At 32.9% G+C, this 26,923-nt stretch overlaps 2 protein-coding genes across 8 annotated transcripts; one reads left to right on the top strand and one right to left on the bottom strand.

Annotated features, from left to right (window-relative positions):
- Positions 1–421: 421 nt before the first annotated feature.
- LOC108486630 (uncharacterized) lies at positions 422–4,025 on the top strand. Of its 5 annotated transcripts, none has more exons than XM_017790780.2 (7): positions 422–605; positions 771–954; positions 1,601–1,840; positions 2,017–2,128; positions 2,210–2,384; positions 3,019–3,259; positions 3,487–4,025. In XM_017790780.2, exons 2-7 carry the CDS (start codon positions 771–773, stop codon positions 3,774–3,776), a joined length of 1,242 nt encoding a protein of 413 aa, XP_017646269.1. In that variant the 5' UTR covers positions 422–605; the 3' UTR covers positions 3,777–4,025. The 5 variants fall into 5 exon arrangements, with proteins under 5 accessions (XP_017646269.1, XP_017646270.1, XP_052885705.1 ...); XM_017790781.2 differs by having other exon boundaries at positions 736–954; XM_053029745.1 differs by having other exon boundaries at positions 729–954.
- A 17,097-nt stretch (positions 4,026–21,122) lies between these two features.
- On the bottom strand, positions 21,123–25,036 carry LOC108484229 (ubiquitin receptor RAD23b-like). 3 transcript variants are annotated; one of them, XM_017787941.2, is made up of 12 exons: positions 24,691–25,036; positions 24,416–24,577; positions 23,809–23,847; positions 23,623–23,699; positions 23,481–23,525; positions 22,393–22,570; positions 22,162–22,296; positions 21,983–22,048; positions 21,815–21,862; positions 21,629–21,738; positions 21,481–21,559; positions 21,123–21,401 (listed from the first exon to the last, which is right to left on the bottom strand). In XM_017787941.2, the coding sequence occupies exons 1-12, from the start codon at positions 24,754–24,756 to the stop codon at positions 21,285–21,287; spliced, it is 1,122 nt and encodes a 373-aa protein (XP_017643430.1). In that variant the 5' UTR covers positions 24,757–25,036; the 3' UTR covers positions 21,123–21,284. The 3 variants fall into 3 exon arrangements, with proteins under 3 accessions (XP_017643430.1, XP_052886122.1, XP_017643432.1); XM_053030162.1 differs by lacking the exons at positions 24,416–24,577; positions 24,691–25,036 and adding an exon at positions 24,221–24,273; XM_017787943.2 differs by lacking the exons at positions 24,416–24,577; positions 24,691–25,036 and adding an exon at positions 23,959–24,046.
- Positions 25,037–26,923: the final 1,887 nt, after the last annotated feature.

Here is a 26,923-nt window from a genome sequence, read left to right as displayed (position 1 = left end):
TAAAAGGACGAGAAAAGATAGAAATTATTGTCTTAGATTTTTGGGTGTTTTCATTTTAATATATTTTCAATAAAATTTAGTTGATAATTTTTTTTTATCTTTTTAGGTGAAATGGTCACAAAGAAAAGTTGAATTGAAAAAATGTTGAAGGTTAGATTTTCTAGAGTTAAGACTAAATTGATATAATATATAAATATTGAGGGTTAAAGTTACTATTATATCAATTTTACAAACTGCTTAGTCATGTGGTGACCAAAAAAGACAAAATTGAATGGTTGGATTGATATTTTGTAACTTTTCATATTATTAATAGTTGAGTGGTTATTTTATAACTTTTTATAATTGGGTATTAAAAATGAATTTACTAATAGTTGAGTGACTACTAGTGCAGATTACCCAAATTATTAACAAAAGACAATCTAAGTCGTCATCAAGGTAAACAAACGGTTGTGATAAGGAAATTAGGAGAAGTGCAATATCTAACAGCCGTATATGATTTTAGGAATTTAAGAGTCTGACTGAGAAAGCAATTCCGATTCCTCTTTTGGGTTTGTTGTGTTTCGAATCATCGCCTTCGCCTAACTTTTTCTCCTTCAATTTCTCAGGTAACACATATTTGCTCAATTATTATTTTTCCTTTTTGAGGGCTCTTCCGATTCAATTCTCAACAGTTAGGGTCTTGTACAGAATCTATTCATTTAATTTTAGTTTTGATCAAAGTAATAAAGGTTTTAGGGTTCGGCGGGTTAATCTATCTTGTTGTGGTGAAGATGTGGGCTGCTTCATGCCTTGCATCGTGCTGTGCGGCGTGCGCCTGCGATGCGTGCCGCACGGTGGTTTCGGGGATAAGCCGGAGGTCTGCAAGGATAGCCTATTGTGGACTATTTGCCCTTTCTCTGTTTGTTTCGTGGATCCTACGTGAGGTTGCCGCCCCTCTCATGGAGCAGCTGCCTTGTAAGTTTCGTTCGGTTTTGCCTCTTTTATTTTATTTTATTTTGGTTATTGCTGAGTGTGTTCTAGATCTTTATATTATTAATTATTCGGAGCATAATTTGTTTGTTTTAAGATTCCATTACACATATCTTGGTAACTGTTGCACTGAGTGAATGTTGCTGCAATATGGTAAATAGTATCCAATCAATAACCTCTTCAATGGGCGGATAAGTCAAATTCTTTAGGCTTTGTTGCATTAGCATTGTCTTACACGGAGCTAAATGCATTTTAAACATGCTCTCTTAATTAACTATTCACCACATGAATCTGAAGAAAGCTCTGATTTCCATATGAATCTGGGTATATTTCTATTCACCATGTTCAGTATATTGAATCAAAACTGTTTCCTGGATGAACTGTATATATATATTTATTTTGAGTGTTGGATAACTGGTACTTGCACCTCATTTCTCCTGGACCGTGCTGCCCCATGTTATTTTGCCATTAGTTATTTGTATGTGGCACACATTTCATGTTTATAATGTTTTACATATTTCTTGATGGGGAAAAGTAAACTTGGTCTTGAGAGGTATAACTGAACTTGTTGTCTATGTCCTGATATACTTGATTTGCTGATTTAGTGAATATAATATTGTTATTTATACAGGGATCAATCAATTTCACAAAACACCCAACAGGGAATGGTTTGAAACAGATGCGGTGCTGAGGGTCAGCTTGGGAAATTTTCTCTTTTTCACTATCCTATCATTTTTAATGATTGGTGTTAAAAATCAGAGAGATCCTCGTGATGGTTTGCACCATGGTGGATGGATGATGAAAATTATCTGCTGGTTCATTTTAGTTATTTTGATGTTTTTTGTTCCTAATGAGATTATCAGCTTTTATGGTAAGCAACACTGCTTGTGTATCGTTCTACTAAATTAAGAATGCCATATTTTGAAAGTCGTTACATGCTTTAGGAGATTTCTTATGGAGCATTTTCCAATGATTAGAGGAAATAATAAATTGTCTAAAATCACTTCTAGTTTGACTTCGTCTGAAACTTAAATCTTGCATTTGCAGAGACGATATCAAAGTTCGGCTCAGGACTGTTTCTTTTGATTCAAGTTGTGCTTTTACTTGACTTTGTTCATGGATGGAATGACAAATGGGTTGGATACGATGAGCAATTCTGGTTAGTTTTGCCTTTTGATGTCTTTATGGTATCTGTTCATTGTATTCTTCTGATTCCTGACCTGCTTGTTTTTATTTATAGGTATGTTGCTCTTTTTATTGTTTCACTTGTTTGCTATTTGGCGACATTTGGCTTTTCGGGACTTCTCTTTCACTGGTTCACTCCATCTGGACAGGATTGTGGACTCAATACCTTCTTTATCGTGATGACCTTGATTCTTGTCATTTTGTTTGCCATAGTTGCATTGCATCCTGAAGTAAGTCTCTCCTTTCGTTTTTCGTAATCATAATTACCTGTCAACTATAAACTCAATTAGTTGTGTTTTTGTTAGTTGCTGAAGAGCCAATACATTAATTGGAGTAAAGTTGATGCCACCATTTGCAAAATTTCTCATCTCTTGCATTGGAAACAACTAGCTCTCTTGTGGATTATATACCCTTAATGTAAAGTGGACCAGCCTAAACCTGAGTTGGTAATCCCAGTTAGAATATTGATACTGTTCCCATAATTGATCAGATAGGTATACCTTTTCAAACATAGGACAATGATTAGAATGTGGAAATGAACATGCTTTTGTGTCCACAGTTCCACCCATTGCAAATAAAGGATTTACAACCAAAATATAGATGAATTGAGTGCAAAGATGGCTTAACCATTTAAATATTAAACCTTATAATCATGCTCTTTCTTTTGTTCCATAAAATTGAAATATTGAAGGATCATCTCTCACTCTTATCACCAGTCACTTGCATTTGAAATGAAAAAAGTAATGACTATGATTTAACGCTGTTGTTTATTTCAATCTATGGAGATGCTTCTTTTCTATTCCTAGTAGGCTAATATACATATATATTGATGATTTCTTGTCTAATTATCTTGTCATGTAACAGGTTGGTAGTAGCATTTTACCAGCATCAGTTATATCACTGTATTGCATGTACCTCTGCTACAGTGGGCTTGCAAGTGAACCAAGAGATTATGAATGCAATGGTCTCCACAAGCATTCTAAAGCAATTTCTACTGGCACTGTGACTGTTGGCCTGCTTACCACTATCCTTTCTGTTGTCTATTCTGCTGTTCGAGCTGGGTCTTCTACAACTCTACTATCCCCACCAAGTTCACCTCGTGCAGGTATTCTTGACAAAATATTCATTCATCATACATTATATACCAAACTGTTAATGTTTATATGGTTTTCCATTCTAAAGATTAGGATCGAGAGTTGTCTGTAAATTTCATGGTTTTGCATCCCTTTTGTTTGTATCCCATTTTTTGAATCTATTCTGAGGGTAAAATAAGAAAAGAAAAGATGAGATATGTTAAGAGTAGAGTTTAACATTGAGTTTGAATGCGTAAAGGTGGTGGAAAGCCATTACTTCCATTGGACAAGGCTGATGAGGAGGAGGAGGAGGAGAAGAATAAGGCAGTGACATACTCGTACGCCTTCTTCCATATCATTTTTTCCCTGGCAAGTATGTACTCAGCGATGCTTCTGACGGGATGGTCTACCTCAGTTGGGGAGAGCGGGAAGTTAGTAGATGTAGGGTGGCCATCTGTGTGGGTACGGATTCTAACAGCCTGGGTGACTGCAGCTCTCTATATGTGGTCTCTCCTTGCTCCTATTCTCTTCCCAGACAGGGACTTCTAAGTCTCTCTAAAACATATGTTGTCGGATATCTTTGCAATAAATTTGCTCTGTATATGTATGGTTGTATGTGTGTGGGTGATCTGAGATGGATTTGCAGTCAACAAATTGATGTCGGATATTTATTGTTGCAGTAAAGTTACTGTATGTCTGATGGTCTGTGACAGATTTGATTACATCCCCCACTGAGATACTAAGAACCTTCTTGATTGAATTATCTTTATGTAATTATTGCAAGTTTAAGAAGAAAAAGCTTGATATTCATTTAGTATCTCGATTTAAGATTAAATCTGTTCTTATATTACAGCTTATGAAAAACTGGTGGTTTTCCAAAGCTCAAAATGCGTAATTCGTCTACTTATTTCGTCCTTTTCATGATGATGTGAGTTAGATGCTTATATTGGAAAAAACCTCTTCTAAAAAAGTGGTTTTGAAATGTGTGGTAAAAAAAGTGTATTGTGTTAATTTTTAGTGATTTCTATTGTGATTATGGTTGAAATACTCAGGGTAACTATTAGAGTGAACGAAATTAGTAATATTATCTGTGAACGTATAATAGAGAAGTAAAGGTTAAAATATTTCACATAGAACTATAAATTTTAAATAGTAATTAATATAAATTATTTGTTTAATTAATGATACATAAAATATTTTTAAAACTTAAATATAATAATAAATTATATTTAAATAATTTAATATAATGATAATGATATTTAAGTAATTTAATATAATGATACATAAGATATAATTTAATTTAATTTTTATATATCTTTTAAATAATTAATATAAATAAAGATATTTTGATAATTTTTATTTTTAGATGCAGTTTTTTGCGTTTGGGTGGAAAAATACTTTTTTCATCGTAATTTCGACCCAAAAACCATGACAGGGAAAAAATAATTTTGAAAAAATAAGCCCAAACATCTAAGTTTTGAGTATTATCAAGACAAAAATCATAAAACTAAAATAACATAATTAAAAAATACTTAATACTATTATTAAAATAACTAGTTGTATAGGTGATTATCCAAAATAATTTAAAACACTAATATACATAAATACATAAATAAAGATATAAAAGCAAAATAAAACTCTTAGGGCTCACATCCATTTGCCTTTTGCTCAGGGTGAAATTTGGTTGCTTCAATTGTTTCTTTTCATTTTCAATATTTTTAAATATTCATTATATTAATTTTAGGTTTTGAGTTTTTATCTTTTATTTTGATAAAATAACATTTTATGAATTTTAAAATAAAATTTCAAAATCAGTTTTCATAATTCTTTTTAAAAAATAAATTTTGAAATAAATAAAAACAATCAATAATTCTTATACTGTATTTCTTTGAAAAATAATAAATAATAATTTAAAGTTATTTTTACTATTTTAAATATAAAATATTTATGTTTACATCGTAACATCATAAAATAATTGAAGTTAATCATTGTTGATATTGTGGTAAAACAAGGAAGGAATATGGAGTGGAGGTGGTTGTTGTGGAAGCCGATTCACTCAGCCGAGTGGAAAGTCAGAGGATACAAAGAGTGAAGATAAGGAGAGTATGAAGGTTGAGAGCTAAAGGTAAGTTAGCAAAGTGTAGGCATTGTTTCTTGGAAAGTCGATCTCTTTTTTTTTCATTCTTGGGGGTATTTATAGACTAGGGTTCTATGTAAGATTATATTAACGTGTTAGACTTGATATTAAGTCATCATTATAGAACGCGTGGGGTGGATACCTTCAATGGGATGAGGATATTTGTTATGGGACATATCTTATTATTTATTTTGACTTGATGGTATGAAATAGTTGAACTCGTGTAGTATTTGATGACCAACAATTTATATTCCTAATGAAACTAAAGGCCCTAATGGTAGATGGTACATGCTTGTTTGAATGATCATATTGGAAAGGGGTTTGCAGATAACCTTTAGACTTATTGATTGTCTTACTATTTAGGTGTTTTCTTCCATTGTCACGTGTCTTGACGTGAATAAGAGTATAACAAATATAAATTAAATAAAAAATAAAATTCAATTTGAATAACCACTAGAATTTTAATTTGTATTTCAAATCCATTCAACCACTACGACTAGATCGATTTTCTCTATTTCTCAAAATTTTTACTCAATTATTCAAAGCAATTTGTTATCAAATATAGGAAATCGAAATAAAATGATTATCAAATATAGGAAAATCGTATATATATACTTTTGCTTTTTAAAAATATAGGAAATTCATATATATATATTTTAAAAAATAAAATAAGTTATCAAAGCAAAATAAGAATAATGCTGATTTATTTTATTTTCCCTTAATTTGTTTAATTAAAATAGTAGAAAACTAAAATTCTCGAAGAAATTTGAACGAGAACAAGAAAAAAATCAACACAGTAAAGAAACATTTGAAGAAATTAGAAATTAATTCAGTTTATTTATCAAATGCATTTGTATAGTATGAATATAAAAAATTAGTATATTAATAGTTTCTTTAATAAAATCTGAATAATAATATAAAGAGATGACACATAGTATAAACAATAAATGAATTACTACAAATTAATGTATAATAGTAACTACAACATTGGAATATTCAAAGCTAAAATTTACATCCTAACCCTACCATCATTAAATCAACTTGACAATCAACACTGGTCGACCAAGAAACAACTGCCAATAGCCCCAAGAGACCCACCGCATTACTGATGCATAAAAAGTCAAGTCTCAAATGACCTATCCTTCTCATCATTATCTTGAATCTATCACCAACACTATGATATATCATAATAAAGTTTTTTGAGAATGGTTTCTAATAAATCTTACATGTAACACCCCTTATTTGGCTCGGTCGCCGGACCCGGGTAGTAAGGTGCTACCACCAAATTTAACAATCATTATATATATACACTTTACAAAACAAAATCTCCATGATTAGACATCACGTCGTGCATAATCAAACATAATGAAAATTTGAAATTTGTATGGACCTAATTGAGAAATTCAAGCATGAAAAAGAATTGAAATGAAAATTTTCAAAGTTTTTAGGTTAATTTCAAAAATCCACAATTGGTATCGATACCAAATCGATACCAAATTTCAATCATGTTTTCTTTGACAAGGATATCAATATTAATTTCCTAATATCGATACTCAAATGAAAATCGATATCATTTTTGGTATTCTGTTTGTTTAAAACTATTCATTTAGTTAAGTATCGATACTAGATGTAAAAATATTGATACTTGAGTTCAGGAATAGTAAAAACTTCTCTTTAAAAGATCCACTTATGCTCAAAATTTACCTAAACTCAAATAACATACCTAAACACAATAAAAACATACAAATCAACATCTAAACAAAATATATATACTTAAGATCAATCAACATAAACAATCTACCATTGAGGTACTTAGACATGAACAACTAAGCATCCAATTTTATTTATAAGCATACTGTAACAGCCCGTTTTTAGTCAAATCGGAACAGTGGTTTTGGGACCACAAATCCAAATTCAAAACATTTATTTTATTATTATTTTAATGTTTACAGCATGATAATATGCTTGTGTGAAAATTTTGTTAAGAAATTTTATCGTTTGATTAGTCAATTTGATAAAAAGGATTAAATCGCATAAAGTGTAAAACTTGTGTGCTATTAGTTAAATGTGTCTAATAGCTATGGTTTATTAAAGTGAAGGTCCTTAAGTGGTATAACCCATTAGTATGTTAGTGGACTTGTATGATGATTGGTATTGTTGAAATTTAATTTATATTAAAAGGGTAATTAGGTAAATTAACAAATAAGTGATGAATAATTAAAACAACACATAAAATTTTGTTTTCATTCATCTTCCTTAGCCAAATGAAGCATGAAGAAAGCATTTTTAGGGCTTGAAGCTTTCGGTCATTTGCAAGTTCAATTGTAAGTTCGTTTTTGTCCTGTTTTTAATGATTTCTAAGTTTTTGAGATCGTTGCAACTAGGTCTAGCTAGCCCAGGGACTAATTTCCAAAAATGTTAAAGATTTTGAATGTTTCCATTGATGAATAAGCATGTATTTTGAAGTTTCTTGATATATTATGAATGCTTGTTGATAGATATACAAGTTTTGTTAAGTGATTTTTGAGAAAATGCAAAATAAGGATTAAATTGAGAAATGTTAAAAATTTGTAGTTAAAATGTGAAGTAAATGAAAAATATGGCTGTTAAGGTATAATAGTAATTTTTCTAGCATGGGTTAATATTGAATTTCATTAATTTGTGATTTTATGAAATAAGGACTAAATTGTGAAAAATGTGAAATATTGGGGGCAAAAGTGTAAATGTGCTTTAAAGTGTGTTTTGGACTAAATTGAATAGAGGGATAATTAAATGAGCTGAATTTGATATTATATAGATCAAGAGAAGTGAAATTTGGAAGTAGATCAAGGGAAAAATAAAGTTTCAGATTAATCGATCTATTTTATCGTTTTTGAACCCGAGGTAAGTTTGTATATTATAAGTTTTAATAAAAATGTATTTCATTTGGTTTGATATTGTATAAATTGTGAATACAAGACTATGGATATGATCGATAGTGATTTGACGACGATTCGACATTCAAAATTTCGGTTGAACCTTAGGAATAGTTTAGGATACTAGTGAAATGTCATTAGGGGATACATTGAGTTGGCTTCGGGCAATGATATTAGCACTTCAGTTGTGAGTTATACCGATTTGGCTTCGAGCCTGAATATCGGATGATTTGGCTTCGGGCCATGATATCAGTATTTCAAATATAAGCTACCTTGATTTGGCTTCGGGCCTTGGTATAGGTACTTAGTGTGCAAGACTCTTGAGTATTCGACTTCTATTCTGAATGGTTTAATGGGTAAATGAAAGATGTAATCGAGTTGAAAATAATATGAGATGGTACAGTTACGTACGTGACATGTATAAGTTTTGGTTCGAAGAAACTTGAAAAGATTGTGATTAATATCATAATTGCGTATTTGTTAGCTAATATATGCCAAATGTTGATATATATATATTCAAATTGTTGAATTGTAATCTTGAAATTGAGTTGAGTTTATTTTATACGAGTATACGAACTTACTAAGCTTTATAGCTTACTTTGTTTATTTTCCTGTGTTTTATAGTGTTATCAAGCTAGCTTGGATTCGGGGATCGTCGGAGATCGCTTCACACTATCCACCTATCACTTGGTACCTATTGTAATAGTCCAGTTTAGACCCTAGTCGGAATAGTAGATTCGGGACCACAAACCCGAGTCAAAAAATATTTTTATATTATTTTTCGTGCTTATAATATGTGAATTGACATGTGTGAAAGTTTCGTATGAAAATTAGATCATTTGTGTGTTTAATTTGTGAAAAGGACCTAATCGCGTAAAATGTAAAAGTGGCCTTCTAATTGTTAAAGTACTTAATTGCTATGTTTCTTTAATTGTGGGGTTCTTATGATGAAATTAGACCATTGAAGTAATGGATGGACATATATGTCTATAGTTAGTGGAATTTTGATATTAATTCATTAAGGGTAATAATGTCATTTTGTAATTTAAGTTAAATTAAATAAAAACAAAGGTTAAAATTCATTTAGTTCATTTATCTTCCATTGAAAATAGAAAGAAAAGATAGGGTTTAAGTGTTTGAAGCATTTGGCCATGGTCCAAGCTTGATTCAAGGTTCGTTTTTGTTCGGTTTTTGATAATTTCTACGTTTTTGTGATCGTTGCTCTTATACTATCAAGCCCATGTATTAATTTCTGATTTTGTTGATAATTTTGAAATATTCCATTGATGAATTTGTGAGCTTTGTGATGTTAGTTGTTGGAAAATAAAAGATATGTGTTGGGTTGATATATTTTATCTTTGAATTTTTGATGAATTTGAGTAAAATGGGCTAAATTGTGAAAATTGTAAATTGAGGGACTAAAATGAGAAATAAAAGAAATATGTGGACTTGTATGAGCTATAGGAATATTCTGCCAAGCATGTCTAAAGAAATTTTGTGTATTTTGTGATTTTATGAATTAGGGACTAAATTGTTAAAATTATGAAAATGTGAGGGCTAATTTTTAAATTTCCCTAAATGTGTGTTGTGGATTGATTTGAATGATTTGGTGAATAAAAGAGTTAAATTTGAATTTATATAGATCAAGAACAAAAGAAAATGAAATTAGATCGGGGGAAATCGAAAGTCGTCGAGTAGTCGACTCCATTTGTCCGAATCCGTACGAAGTAAGTCTATATACAAATAAATGCATTTGAAATGATTTAATTGTGCTTATATGCTATTGAATAATGATGAATAGCTTAATGCATTGAATATGAGATACCCGAGAGAGAGTATCGACAAGGTTCCGATGTCCGAAAAGCCCCATACGAACTATAGGAATAGTTAGGATACATATGTCATGACATAGGATCCGATATATATTTTCGTGTAAGACTACGTTTGGGACATTGGCATCGACTTTTGATTTATGTGTAAGACCACGTCTGGGATGTTGGCATCGTATTTGATTTCGTGTAAGACCCTGTCTGGGACAGTGACATCGATATTTGATTACATGTAAGACCACGTCTGGGACGTTGGCATTGTATGAGCTTTCTGAGCTATCCGTGTATCCTTATGATTCCGAATGGTTCAACGGACATTCCGAGAAATGGATAATTATATGAGATGTGTATCCAATTCAGGTACTTTCAAAATGTATACTATGTTTGAAAATAAAAAAGTAAATATAAGTACAAGTGATGATATGTGTTATAAGTATGAGAAAATATGCTATATGTGTAAATGAATTGGATTATGTGAAATATATATGAACTATGTGGTTTCTGATAGTATTTGGCCATGGAGTATATGTATGCTTTCATGTTTTGAATGTTAAGTTTATTTGTATATGGCTTACTAAGCTTTTGAAAGCTTACTTTGTGTGTGTTTGCATTATTTTATAGATATCGTAGCTACCGAGAGCTCTGGAATCATCGAGGATCATCACCACACTATCGAACTTCTTTTTGGTACTTTTGAAAATGTATATATTGAAGTATGGCATGTATAGGCTAGAAGTGTGTGAATATGTTTGGTAATATATATATTTAGCCATGTGATTTGGCTTGGTTTTGGTTGTGTATATGAATGTGTTTTTGGTATGAATTATGTGATGTAATTTTGCTAATATGATATGTTCTTGAATGGCTAAGAGAATAGGTCATTTTGGGTAAGTTTGTGGTAAGTGTTTATTTTGGAGTTGGGTAAGTTTTGGCTTGAGATTGAATGAAGTAAATTTAAGATTGTGAATCATATGTTTTTGCATGATTTTGGCTTATGATTTGGTATGATTTGGAATGGTGAATAAGCATGAATTTGGTTGGTAATTATATGACATTATTGGTGTATGTATTGGTTGTGAAATGGCTGAGCATTTGGTATGCAATTGATGTTTATTTGTTGCTTGCAAGGAGGACCCTTAATGGGTGGCAAATTGGCCTTGCAAATGGCCTATTTTTGCCCATACGGGCATGTGTCTCAGCTGTGTTGCTCAATGGCCATTTCAAAATGAGCCTAAGCAGACCACACGGTTGCACACACGGGCATGTGCTAGGCCGTGTGGCCAAGTCAGTTTCGAGCACGGGCTAGACACACGGGCGTGTGACTGGCCGTGTGACTCAAGTAAGTAGCCTCCCTAATTTTCACACGGCCTGGTACACGGGTGTGTCTTGTGGTCGTGTGGACAAGTTAGTATGTATTCCCTGTTTTGACACGGCCTAGACACACGGGCATGTTTAAAGCCGTGTGAGGCACACAACCTGTTCACATGGGCGTGTGACCTGTACAACTTTGAAAAACTATTTAAGTTTCAAAATTTTTTGAATAAATTCAGTTTAGTCCCTGTAACACCCCACACCAGTACCCTTTGTCGGGATGGAATACGAGGCATTATCTAACCTTAAACTCATTCTTTCAAACATTTCAGAGTCACCAAAACTCTGTTCAATTTGAAACTTTTTCAATTTCTACTTTAAACTTCTTATCATGGGCCTACGGGCCCCAAATCAACCATTGAAAACTATTCGGGATTAACCCCGACCCTTAAGCCATCTATAGAAATTTTTTCTTAGAAACAAAGCACACGCCCTTGTGGAAGGGCAACACGCCTATGTGGCCAATTCGACATGGTCATGCTGATGGCCTGTGCACGCCCGTGTCCTCCACCCATGTGGAATTAATTCTAAATGCACACTTACAGAGGTTTTCACACGGCCTAGCACACGCCCGTGCCGTGGCCCGTGTCCTTCATACGGCCATGTAACGCTAGTGTCCTAGGCCGTGTGCAAAAACTTGGACATTCCGTTTCTGACGTCAGCAACCCTAAAATGTCATACGGCCAAGGCACACGCTCGTGTGCTAGGCCGTGTCCTTTACACGGCTGAGACACACGACCGTGTCTTTGCCTGTGTGTTTACTACCATGCATACTGACTTGAAAATTTTACGTGCAGGGGACATACGGTCGGACCACACGCCCATAAGGAAGACCGTGTGTCACACACGGCCTAGACACACGCCCGTGTGTCTACCTGTGTGGACAACATAAGGCTATTTACCAAGCCTCTTAGCCACCCTTATTTACACAACCTGCACAATGGCAACCAAAACCAATATAAGGCTATCTCATGCAACCAAATCAGCCACAATAAATAACATTACATTTGTGCATTTTACTCATCCATGAAAATAACATCTTTGCATATAAATCAAAATGAATATTAGCCATCATTCAAGGATTAATACAAAATGAGGGATTTATCCCAAGCCAACACATTTGGCCAAATTAATAATAACACAAAACACAAGTCTAATTCCCTATACAAGCCATATTCAAAAATATAAATCAAACAATATCGAATACTTCGATTGATACTGTGATCAATATCTCTGATTTCTGTTGGTCTTTGAGCTAGATAAGCGGCATTATAAGGAAATGGAAAATGAGAGGGAGTTAGCTTAAAGCTTAGTAAGTTGCACATAAATAAATATACAACACAACTTTACCATTCATCAACAAGCTCATAACTTACAAGTGGGCATAAGCAAAACTTACTCATCAATATCCAATACACATCATATAGTACATATTGGGTTCACATTTTATACATACCAAATAGGTACCTATATTACTCACAACACAGTTATACTTTCCTCATTAACTAGAAATCATAACTTTCATCGTTGAACCATTTGGAACATTATCGGATATTCCATAAGCCTCAAACATGGGGTAAGGTGCTAATGCCATGTCCCAAACATGGTCTTACACTGACACATTTCATGGCCGATGCATGTCCTAGACATGTCTTACACTGGCTTACATCTTGAGGCCGATGCATGTCCCATACATATCTTACACTAGCGCTCGTCTCAATGTTGATGCTATGTTCCAGACATGGTCTTACACTGGCTCTTATAATGTGGCTGATGCATGTCCCAGACATGTCTTACACTAGCCCACAATAACCCATTTGTCATGGCAAAAATATTCGATTTATTTCCTAGGTTCAAACAGGAATTCTACTATCTCTATTATCATCGTACTTTCTCAATTCCAAAATCAAGCAATTCATGCTATATTAATTCAAATACAATTCAACACATACATAAGCAATGTAGTTGTATTATTTACATACAACTTACCTCGAATTACAAAATGTGTCGACTAGTCGTGTAACATCCCGAAATAGGGCCTAAACAGAACAGTGGTTGCGAAACCATAAATTCGAGGTAGAAAAATTTATTTTATTATCATTTTAAGGTCTATGGCTTGATTGCATGATTGTGTGAAAATTTCATTTAGAAATTTTATCGATAGAGGGCCTAATTTGATATTTAGGACTATATTGTAAAAGTTGTAAAATGTGTGTTCTAGTTCACAAAGGTATTAAGTACTTGTGAGTAATGGGTTTTTAAAGTGGATGTCCTTGGATAGTAATTAGACCATTATAGTAGTTTGGACAAAAATACCTAATGGAAAATAAAACACCATAGTTTTTAATTAAGGGCATTTTGGTTATTTAGTTATGAAAATGAATTAAAAACAAAATTAAAAGCCAATTTTTGTCCATCTTCTTCATTAGGCCGAAATTTCAAGGTTTCTCCATAGCTAGGGTTTGTTCCAAGCTTCCAAGCTCCATAATCAAGAAGAACAAAATCCGGAGTTAGACCGTGGAAAGAAAAAGATAGTGAACTAAATCGATATAGTTGATCGTATTTTGTTTCGAGGTAAGTTTGCAGTAAATAAATGCAATATTCTATTATTTTATGTTAATTTTGTTAATTTCCAGCATGTGTATATTTATTTTATGAAATTATTCAAAGGAGACTCAAGCATGAATTGACGGAGAAGTAATTTCAGAAAGTCCCGGTTGAACCTTAGGAATGTGTAGGATACAAATGTCATGACATTAGGGTTTAAGGATACCATGTAAGACCATGCCAAGGCATGACAATTGGTAAGGTTTCTAAGGCAAGGAAATCATGTAAGACCATGTCAAGACATGGCATTGATAAGTTACCATAAGGCAAAGGTCCCATGTAAGAACATGCCAAGGCATGGCATTGGTGAGTTCATAAGGCAAGGATACCATGTAAGACCATGTCAAGACATGGAAATGATAAGTTTCAAAAGGATACCACGTAAGACCATGACAAGTCATGGCAATAGTAAGGTACCCGCGTATCCTTAGTATTCCAAGTGGTTCAACGAGAAAATTTAAAGAGAATATCAAGGTAAGGTAAGGTAAGACGAGTTATACTAAAAAGGTAAGATAAGTTCATGCTAGAAGAGTAAAGGTAAGTACATAATGTTCATGTATGCTTGATAAAGAAAAATGTAAGTAAAATGTATTAATAAATTTGATTAGGTAAGTAAGTATTTAAGTAAGTGAGTAAGTGAAGAAGTTTAAAATATGTCTATGACAATTAATGAAGTTGCATTAAGTAGTATCATGCCAAGTAGTAAGATAATTCTTATGAATGTTGTTATTTATTTGCATGCAAACTTACTAAGCTTAATGCTTACCCCTTTATTTTCCTTCTTTTTATAGTTTTGTCAAGCTAACTCGGGATTGTAAAATGCGTCGGAGGTCCGGCACACTATCACGAGGATTATTTTGGTATAGCTAGTCGTTTCATTTTGAGTATGGCATGTATAGCATCGTAGCCATTTTGTGTGTATGATCTTATGATATGGCTGATGAATGGTATGTAAATGCTTGATAATGATTAGCTGTTGGAATGGCTAATCAAGGACATGTTTGGTGTTATGTATGCCTAAATCCTAGTTATTCCATGGAAATCATGAAAAGGTGAAATTAGCTTTAAAACAAGATGTCGACAAAGCAATAATGACGTGAATTTGGAAAATCACTAAAATAGTAGAAATGGATTTAGATAGTGAATGAGATATATAATTAAAGCTTGATGAGTCTATTTTCATATGGATGGAACAAAACAGGTATATGAGTTATATTTTATGAGATATTTAAATTTTTGTGAAACAGGGCCAGAGCAATTTCTGGATCCCCTGTTTTCACTTTGGAAATTCACCAAAAATTGTACAGAGATAATTAGAAGCCATGCTTTACATGTAAAGATTATTGAGTCTAGTTTTATAAGAAACAAACATCATAATAATTGAAACTCATGACAGGAGATATTTAATTAAGTAATACGAGGGGTCGAGTAGTCGAACTCGAAATAGGGAGACTTTAACTAATAAACTGTACTAGTTGGCCTGACCAAAAATTCTAGAAAAAATTTAGTTGATAGATATATGAGTCTAGTTTCAAGAAAAATTTACGGAATTGGATTTTGAGTTTCGTAACTCGAGATATGAATTTTTAAGAGACTGTGACGCAGTTATCCAGCTTGTCTAGAAGTTCTAAAATAAATTGTTTGAGTTGTTTAATTAATGAATTAAGTCCGTTAACACCTCGTACTCGACTCTGGCGAAGGTCTCGGGTTCGGGGCGTTACAAGTCGATTTAGTCGGTTTGCTTAGCTTTCCCCCAGTCTAGGTTCAGATTCGGTATTTCTTGATATATAATAACAAAATGCACTTATTTAATCACTTTATCAACATAGGCACTCTACAATTCATAGTTGGGCAAAATGACCAATTTGCCCTTAGACTTTTGCAAAATGAACATTTTACCTCTAAGCCCAAAAATTGATTTTTATTGAATTTCTTCACATCTTAAGCCTAGCCGAACCCTTTCTACTCTTATAGCAACTTTAAATTCCCACTATTTCACATACTTATCATCTATTTTACAACTTATGCAAAATAGTCCTTTTAGGTGTTTTCATGCTAACACCTTTCACAAAAGTTGTTTATAAGACACCCAAGACTCATTTTCTTCCATAAAAAATCAGAAAACTTTAAAAATCATTTCATGAAAAAACCCTAAACGCTTAATCATTTTGCAAAATAGTACCCTCATTTGAAAGCTTATGTTTCAAGGGTCTCAAAAATGCAAAAATCATCAACAAAGGGTATGGAAATCACTTACTTCTAGAGATGATAAGTTGCTGAAAATTTCAAGCTTCAAAACTCTTCTCTTGGCTGATATTTTTGGTTAAAAAGAAAGAATAGGTGAAAAAGATGAAGGCTAGGCACTTAGGGTATTATTTTATCACATAAAATGTCATCACTTACCTAACATTTTGACCATTTACTCTTTTTTGTCTCATGGCCGGCCAAAATCTCTTAAAAAGGGTCTAGTTACCCTTTAAAGACCCCAAAATTTTATTCTCTGGCTATTTGACACCTTTAGCTATCAATTTAGGACTTTTGCACTTTATGCGATTTAGTTATTTTACGCAATTAAACTCACAAACGCTAAAATTACTTCACCAAATTTTTCATGCACTTTTAAAAACATGCTATAATATCAAAATAATAATAAAATAATTTCTCTGACTTCGGATTTGTGATCCTGAGACCACTATTCTGACTAGGCCCAAAATCGGGCTGTTAAAGTCCTGACCCCTTTGTAATGCATGTTTAAGGTCTCGATGACCTATATAAGAGACTCTATACTCTATGGTAATGTTTGACTATGATTGTGAATGATGTATATGAATTGTTCGTAAAATATTTTGATTTGTCTAGTAACGCCTTTAACCTTAGTCCGGTGACGGATACGGGTTAGGGGTGTTACACCTATAAACTATGGTATTTTAAGTATATGGAATGTATAAATGATTTTGGTCATTTGAAATGACTTGTAAATGTATATGTTTTGGTTTGTAAATATAACCATGAGATTTGTCTTAATTTGGTTGTTTCGGCTATGTATATATATGTGCATATATGGTTTGTATTGTAAGTTCATGATAGATATGTGTATGGCTTATATTATGAAGCTTTTGCATATGGATATGGTAGATACTAAATGGTTGATATTGAGAATTGGTTTGCTTGTGAAATTAGGCTAAATAATGCATATTTGAATTTAGCCATTTTGATGTTTAAGTAAGTAAAGTTTGGTATGAATTTTGATGCCAAATTGTGGTAGTTATGTTTTGGATTGGTTAGTGTTGGAAAAAGGTTTGAAATATACTTGAGTAAGGATGTTGGAATGCCTTTTATATGATATGTTTGCTACCAATTGTTTTGATGTAGGTGTGCACAAATTTGGGTGGAAAATTGACTTGGTAAATAGCCTATTTTTGTCCACACGGACAGAGACACGAGTGTGTGTCTCAGCCGTGTGTGACACACGGTCATGTTACATGGCCATGTGTCCCATTGTGTTGAAATTAAAATCAAGTTAGTAAGCTCCACATGGCCTCACACACGGGCGTGTGACATGGCCGTGTGACATAAGTCAGTATTCCCTACAGGTTTGGCATGGCCTAGCACACGGCCTGGCACACGAGAGTGTATGGCCATTTTTAGGGCACATGAGCTAGCCATATGGGCGTGTGTGTTGGCCGTGTGACCCAAGTCAGAGAGTTACATGGGGTCGGACACGGGCTGGGACACGACCATGTGCTCTCATTTCAAATGTCCACACGGCCGGTGACACGAGCGTGTCTATAGCCGTGTGAGAGACACGCGGGCCACACGAATGTGTGCCCCTATTTTGAGAAAATTTTTTAAGATTTTGTGAAAGTTTCCTAAGTTATCGGTTTAGTCCCGAACTACTCCCAAAGCATGTTTAGGGCCTTGTAGGCTCATTATAGGGACAATGTGCTTGAGTTTGAATAATGTTTTCATGAAATGTGAAATTATATGTGAATTGAATGTTTAAATGTTTTATAAGTCCGGTAATGCTCCATAACCTTATTCCGGTGTTGAATACAGGTGAGGGGTGTTACAAATACACCAAAGCATTACCATCTATTGAGATCAAATCATATGTTAACTATTACTCTCACAACTATGCATTAGCCACAACTACCTTAACATATCAACTACTCATCTATTTAATCATTATACATATAAACATCTTTAAGATAATCATCCCTATCAACCACACATACACACACATATATATATACAATACTTATAAATTAGAAACTTAAATGCCATCAAGATACAAAATGAGCATTACACACATATATATACATGGAACATCCTAGGCACATGCCAAAATCAAAAGAACATTTCACCAATAGTTGAATTCGGGATTCTCATTAAATGCTGAATCGACTTACGAACTGAATAATATCTAACCTACACACGAACAAATGATAACGTACACTAAGTATAACTCAATGGTATTTCTATATCTAATATTAAATTATAATATAAATTATGTAATGCATGACTTAACAAGAAGATCTAGTACAAATTAATATTGAAAAACTACATGTCATAATGTACCATTTAATATTCTAATTGATTTACTTATAATAATTCAACCTAACATAATTGTAACATATATACATTTCTCCGTATAACAATCAAAATATTTTTATCACATCAATATTATATACACATTTTCGGACTTAACTTTGGTATCCTTTATTCAATTTCATTTATAATCGTGTCCCAAATCCATATCATTATTTCATCCATCATACCTATATACATATACGCAATTATATTTATATATATCACATCTCAAAACAAACTTAATTTCATATTTATATTATTATACGATATTACCAAAACTATTCACTTTAATCCTCATCACAAATAATAAATTTGAATCGGATCAATTCATCTCTTTTTATCATTTATAGCTTACCGCATGATCTTCTCATGCAAAACAGTTCATAAATGTAACAATTGAAGTTGTTTGGGTTATAGAAACACAAACCGTGAACTTCGAGCTATTTGTCGATGATCTTGTCTTTTCCTTTCTTTCTCAAGGATTTAGGGTCAACGTTAACTACGTATTGAAACAAATATAATAAATCAACACTACACATCCCAATTCGAATTCAATTGTTAAATTATACAACTCGCATATTATTCAATTTAGTCAAAAAATCGAGACTGTAAAAATTTTCACATTTAATCCCCAAAACCTAATGTCGAATTTTCTAGAGTCCTTATAGGACTTCCTATATCTCAATTACACCCCAAATTTTGAATTTTGCACAATTTAGTTCTTATTATACAAAATCATCTGTTGACTTTACAAATTAGTTCTATTTCACATCTAACCTTAAAATCTATCAAAATAACACCTTAAACTTCAACCATTCAGCTAAGGTAACATACTCAAATTTTAACAATCAGCTAACTTGTAGCATTGAGATTCTAAAAACATAAAAATTATTAAAAAAATAGACTAAATTAACTAACAAATTAAAGCTTAAAAAAGCCTACATCCTTTAATGCCGTGCGTCTCTTCTTCTTTCTTGTTTCGAAATGCAGAGAATGAGAAGAGAATAGCTACAGTCTCTTTCAATCCACTTAGCACATTTTGTTGTTATATAATTTTATTACATATATTAATGTTAATAATAACATATCTAACTTATGTATATAATACTTTATCCCATGACCGTCCACTACAATAATCACAAAGGTGTATTTGCCTTTTAAATCCTTTAATCATTAATTCAACTTAATATCAATTCATACTTCTATCATTTATGCAATTTAGTCCTTATACTCAAATTACATATTAATTCAACGAAATTATCTAACTGAAATTCAATTCTTTTCTAAAATAACTCCATAAATATTTAATAAAAATATTTACAAGTCTGATTTACGAAAATGAGATCCCGATATCTCAATTTCTAAAACTATCGACTTTAGAACCAGTACACTTATACCTTGTCTAACTTTTCAAATAACCAAAATTATTAAACCAAACTTCAATATAATACTGTAATATATTAGATAATATTCACTGATCATATCATCAAAAAATAACATTCCAAAACCATCATTTTTTATTTCACGACTTTCGAGTCGTTACATTACAACACTCTTAAATTAGCAAATTTCATATATACACTAAAACTTGATTAGAAACTAAAATAAACCACATATGCTTTAAAAAAAAACAGAATGAATACAATAAAAATCATGAAACTGTAAATAAAATCACGATAATGTAAACTGAAATTAAAAATAAAATAAATACTAGGAAAATAATGTTGAAGAAGTCATAACTAGCGAACAATTTAAAGGTTGGCGCCACCGAATCAAAACAAAGATATAGTTTGAAAAAGTGGAGGAGCTGAAATTTTTCGTATGAATTTTAATATATTAATAGTTTAATGCTTAAGAAATTTCATATGATTAATTATCATGTATTATATGTTGGTGTTATATTTTAAATGCTTTTTGTACGTGTTAGTTGCTAGGTTTGTTTATAGGAGGTTCAAGAAAGCTGATTAGAAGTTATTCTTGATTTTTAACTCAAAATTTTCTTTCCTCATTTTACTACTTCAAGTATTCATCCGTTGTAACTTTTTTTCCCAGTTTTTAACACAATTAAAACAAACAAACAAACCAACCCAGCAACGGATCGTTTTAGCTAATAAATAGTGTCACATACCTTTCTTTTATAAAAATATATATAGACATTTTAAAAGTTATAAAATAGAAAATTTTAATTTTAAAAAATTACCCAAAACTTCTAATTTCTTTGGGAAAAATGTTTAATTATTTCATATATATTTAAAGTTGATATGTTCTTTAGATTATACATACATTTATTGATTTTTATTTTTATTTTTAAAGTTATATATATGAAAAATGAAAAATTGTATGTTTTATAAGAAAAAACAATAGCGCTAATTTAAATGCTAAAACAACCAACAATTTTTTTTTTGATTAATCCAGAAACAATAATATTTTAAGTAGCAAAATGAGGTAAAAAAATAGAAAATGAATTAATCGTATGAAAAGCCTATGGATCATAAACAATTTTTTATATAGCACTCAATTAATACCAATGCTTGGTCCAAACAGTAATACCCCAAGTAAACATATCTAACAGATACATCCAAAACTATGAACCAAATAAGGTAATCAATCAATCCTCAAAATCTCCGGCGTTCTCCAATAAGTAATTTGCTGCCAATTCCTCGTTCCGGTCACATGCCAGGAAGGCTTCAATGACCAGGGCTCTCTCAAATCCCATTTCTTCAAGCTTCAAAAACCAGATTAAAAGAAAAAATTTTAGACGTTAGAGAAGATCCAAACAAAATAATAGCAACAGATTCGCATACTCGTTGGATTGCCTCCTGTTCTGCTGGGGTAACACTGATAGCATGAGGCATTTCTTGTTCAGCTTGATCAAATACATCCCTGAAACACAAAATATTACTACCGATGCTATGCTAAGTCAACAATTCCATCCATAGCATAAGCACTAACCCTTCAGAACCTTCGAGAGGCTCATTTATTAGCTGAAGAAATTCTGCATGATGCTCTTGAATTTGTCTTAAAAGCAGGGGGTTTTGCTTCCCAAGCTCCTGTAGCATGGGCTGTAACCAAAGAAGATCAATTCCAGAACAATAAACTGCTGCTATGTTTAGATAGTGAAAACATAGAAATGTGAACCTGTAGAATTTGCGGGTTTGATTGTACCATTGAACGCAACACTTGGAACTAAAATGCAAACAAAGGTGCACTTAGCATTTCATACTTAGCATTTCATATGTCAGAATGAGAGATCTTCATGGTTACAAGAGAAAGCAAATGAGCAAAAATGTTTTAACAGGACTACACCTGTTGGTTGTTTCTGAGGAAATCCAAGGATTCAAGCCCACCAGCAGCAGCCCCAGAGAGTGTTTCCTAGTATCATTTCAGCATGTTGGGAATGAGAAATAAAATCCAGCGCACACGATAACTAACAACAATTGCGTTATGATTGAAGTACTTCACAGTCCAAGCCTCTAAGGTTTTACCTGAGGAAACATATTCAAAGGAGATGAATTAGGAGCCCCTGAAACAGGAGCAATAGGAGCTGCACCAGTTTCAGTCGTTTGGTTTGTGGGAAAATGAGCCACTGACACAGCGACTTCTGCTGATTCAGGAATCCCCTGAAGATAAAATAGCATCAGAACCGCATCCAAACAAATATGGTAGTTTAATGTTAGAATTCTAGCTTTGATACAATCATAAAGTTCCAGTCATACGGAATATAGATAATCGACTGCTCTCTCTGGATTGTTATAAGCAGCCTGAAGTGCACGAGTTACTGTTTCTTTGTCCCAGTTGCCACCACCCATATCCATCAATTGTTGGATAGTTTGTTCAAGAGTACTTCCAGCGACTAAATTGGAAGCAGCTTGACTATGGGTATTGGTATTTGGACTGCATCAAGATAATCTTTTCCCCATTACTTTCACAAAATTAAAAAAATACAAGAGGTGCAGTAGAGGGAGAGCACTGCAATATACATTCTTTTCAAGAAACAAATTACAAAAGAAGGAATTAATCAGATAACACCTGGAAGTTTTGTCTCAATGTCGAGAGAAAGAAGAAAATATTCCTAGCATTATTTTTCAACAGATGCAATGTCAGATGAGACATAGAACTACTTACTACAGCAACAAAGCAACTGATTAAACAATTCCAATCAGTAAAGCAAACTGAAAATGAAGTGATTATCTTTCTGTTGACAGTTGTACTGCTTAGTTCTGTAAAAAGTAGGTTAGTATTTGGTTTATCAAAACTGCTCTTACAGAGCCAGCCTGGTTGAAATATATGTGACCTTCACAGCAAAAAGTATGCATAGGGAAGTAACAAATAACTGAATCCTCTTAGGTAAGTGTTAAGCATGTTCAATACAGACAAAAAGGATAAGAAACAGCAGTGCATAGTGTAAATAATAAGTGCTATTCTGCTTTCTAACCAGCCAAGTTAATAAAAAAAAAGAGGGGGAGGGTTCCCTCCAGTCATTGGAAATATCAACCAAAAGGAAATCAAAGTACTAACTAGCATCTCCTATTTTATTATCTTCTTTCTTCGATACAAACTAACCATAGGTGGTTCTTTTTTTTATACAAATAATAGGGGTGGGGACGGGGTAACACAGTTCGAACCTGTGTCAAACAAGTGTCTAACAAGAACTTTAACCACCGCTCCATACAAGTCAAGCCTAATCACAGGTGGTTCTAAATACTTGCCTATCATGACAATTTAGTGGTGTGAGATCCAAGAACATAATTTCAAGCATCTATTGACCTAATAAACAGGTACTTAGGAGATAGACACCACATACTTAGCTGTTGCAGCATCGGAAGCGGATGTGGTGCCCATTGAAGCCCTACAATAAAAGAATTTATGATAAACATAAGATAAATGTGGCTGAACCTAAAAGAGGGCATGTTTTGTGGGAGGAAGAAATAGTAGAATGAAATTACGGTGCTTGTGTAGGAGCTTCAGGGGTAGGGGTAGGATTAGAGACAGGTGCAATTGTAGATGGAGTTGAAGAAGCAGGCTGTCAGGTAAGACAAGGATAAAGTTGTTTATATACTGATATGAAACTAGAAGTGGAACTAAAATACAATGCTCAACCTAACAAAAAAGAATCAAAAAGAGTAAGACACCTGAGCAGATGATGCCCCAGCTGAACCCGAGGACTTGCTCTGTAAGAACATCCAGATAAAAGAGTGTAAGTAATACTACAAGTGCATGTATCATGCTAAACCAGAAATTTCAAAAACCATTCGAAGATATCAAACTACCGTAGAACGTACAGGAAAGTAGCTAAAAGAAGAAATCATGAAACTCTCCACACTGCTTGTCAAAATTTCCCTTTTTTTCTTTGAAACACGTCAAGGCTTTTAATGAAAGCCTCTCCAGACTACTATATAAATCCACATTAGTATAAGATTCAAACAATCAAGACAGCTTGATACAAGGAAGTGCAAGCAGGCAAACTTAACCAAAAAAAAAAAAAAAAAAAACTATCCTAGGATCAAATCCCACCTTCAATTAGGAAAATTTATCACAACTAACCTTCCACATGCAGCTGCCAACAGATTATCTAAAAATTACAATGGTCCAAACACCTACTAATCTAATTTCCATCTTGTAGAAATATAAGTACAAAATACACAACCAAAAAAAAAAATAATAAATACATTAATTAAGAGATTAGCCAACATAGTATTATAGTAACCATTTTCTTTTTAAAAAAAGAGAAAATTATACCTTGCTAAGCATGACGACAAGAAAACCATCCTCGGAGACTTTATTATCAGCTAAAGTAGTTTCATCTTTCAAAACCTTCCCATTATGAATCAAAAGCTGTTGGCCGCATGGATAATTGTCTTTCCCTTGTATACCTTCTATGTTTTTCTTCACAGCCATAACCTAATAAAAAGCAAAGAAGAAGAAGAAGAAGAAGATTGAAATTTCAATCCCAATTTTTAACCAGACAAAAAAAGAAGGAAAAGAAATGAAGATAGCAATAGAAAGAGGAGAACCGTGTCGTTGGGGTTAACAGTAATTTGAAAGTGGGTACCCTTGAGGGTTTTAACGGTGAGCTTCATTTCGGTGAATTGAGAAACAGCGGCGTTTCAGATTGGGAATTTGACTAACAATTCAGAGAGAGGGAGGGAGAGAGAGAGAGAGAATCCTAATAAAAATGTTTTTTTTATAGGGATCCACAGAGAATCAGAATAAAAGCGAAAGAGACACAAAGAAGCCTTCTCTTTTTCTTCTTTAAATTAATTTGTTAGAAGCAGCCCTTAGATTTTGCCTGCCCTCTTCCTCACCCAGATTGAATATTATTAAGTCTTGATACTCGATTTAAGCTAAATTAAATATATATTTTATTTTTAAGTTTAAACTTAATTTTGAGATATAATTGAATTAGTTGTCGCGTGTAAAATGATCTGTGATTTTGTCCAACTTTACTAGTTAGTTTAAGTAATAAAGTGAGAGTGAATATCGTTCTCACAAGGATCAGATTGAAGCATAAAATATTTGCTTATTTCATTTAATTTTAATCCAACTAATTTGACCCTTTTGGAATCAGAATCAGTTTATAAGTATGCAAATAGTTTCTATGTTTAGAGATCGTTTGCATTTTCATTGAGAAATAAGAGCAATCAAATGAAGCAGTAAAGTAAATTAGATATATACTGCATCTATAAAAATAATTTAAGGTTCATCAAAAGTAACCTCAACCCTATGAGATTTAGCTCATGGGCTGGGAAATAAAATTCCAAACCAAAATAATATTCAACATTGTGTTCAACTACTTCAATTCAGTCTTTCGAAGGAACACTAATGAAAATAACGGAAGAACTTTGGGAAGTAACTTTCGCTTGCCTAGTCCACACTTCGGCAGCACAGCGTCCTATGATGGCTAAGAATGACTGCCTTCAACTTCCTTTCCTTTGCACAGCCAAATCCTTATTCACGCCTAAGGATCTCTCCCACTTTTTTTTTCGCCGTTTAGGGTTTCCTCCTTTGGCTTTTATAGATAGATTAGGCTAGGGTCGACTAATAGCTCATGATTATCTTCTCCTCTTTTAGGGCGATTTATCTGGTACAAGTTTGAACTTGAGCTAGAACTGTTGCGTGAAAAATGTTGACTTGGTCTTCCCGGCATTGCCATAGCATCTGTGCTGGCAACCTGTCTGTACGTTGCCCTGACAAAACTTCACTCATTTATTTCCTCGTTCCAAAACCTGTTCCTGCCACACCAACACATAAAAAACTCCACCGCAAGCGATTAAAAGCACCTAATTCCAACACAGTCCAAGTCCTAATGCAATATTAAAAATGCTAACTAAAATTTCCTAAAAGGTAGCAAAATGTACTTAAGTACAAACAATTAGCTAGGTCTAAAGGCATGAAATATAACATTTTTCAAAAGTTATCACACCCCCAAACCTGAGTTGTTGCTTGTCCTCAAGCAAAATACACCTTAATGCATGAGTGCACCCATTTTGCCTTGGCAAAAAAAAAAAAAACTTATTATACTACCTAGCTATTCAAAAAACAATTTATACCTTTATTCTCAGCAATATTCTCTTTTCCTAAAACTAATTCGAATGTCAAATGTTTGTTTAGCAAAGGCAGTGCAAAAATTTCTCCCTAGAAACAAAATTTCCTAAGTACCCATGCATTCTTTCTTTTGTCCTATAGCAAATATCTTTTATTCACTTAGTTCATTCGTTGCTTAAACAGAAGTCACTTGCTTTAAGCCCATATGAAAATATATTATTCATATTATTCATATATTTATTCTTCTTTTTCCTCTTCTTTATTTTTTTTCTTTTTTTAATGGAAACCATATTAGGGGATTTAGTCATGTCACAAAAATGTTTTTGTCTTGATAGCCACGATGGAGCATACACTGAATTGCCGAGTACCTCATCATGCCACAATTTAAACCAAAAGTCACTCATGAATCTAAGGCCTTTAACTAAAAAGATGGATAGAGTATACAACTACCTCTTTATCTACTCAGTTCTTTGCTACAGTGGAATACCCCTAAAATTATATCACAAACTCTTACTTAAACCCTCTTTTCTAATCAACAACACGATGGAGCAAACAGAGTAATGATGACCTACTTAGCATTTCTAAGCATTGGAGTGCATACTTATTTTTTTTTTTAAAATGCCATAACAATTTAACTAATGTATAGTTTCAAAAATCCCTAAAGACATTAAAAGATACTACTATATTTCAAAAAACCAAAAA

This window comes from Gossypium arboreum, chromosome 6, assembly GCF_025698485.1.
Source record: "Gossypium arboreum isolate Shixiya-1 chromosome 6, ASM2569848v2, whole genome shotgun sequence".
Taxonomy (NCBI): Eukaryota; Viridiplantae; Streptophyta; class Magnoliopsida; order Malvales; family Malvaceae; genus Gossypium; species Gossypium arboreum.
The sequence above is the reverse complement of the archived record's forward strand: the minus strand, read 5'-3'. Positions and strand labels throughout refer to the sequence as shown.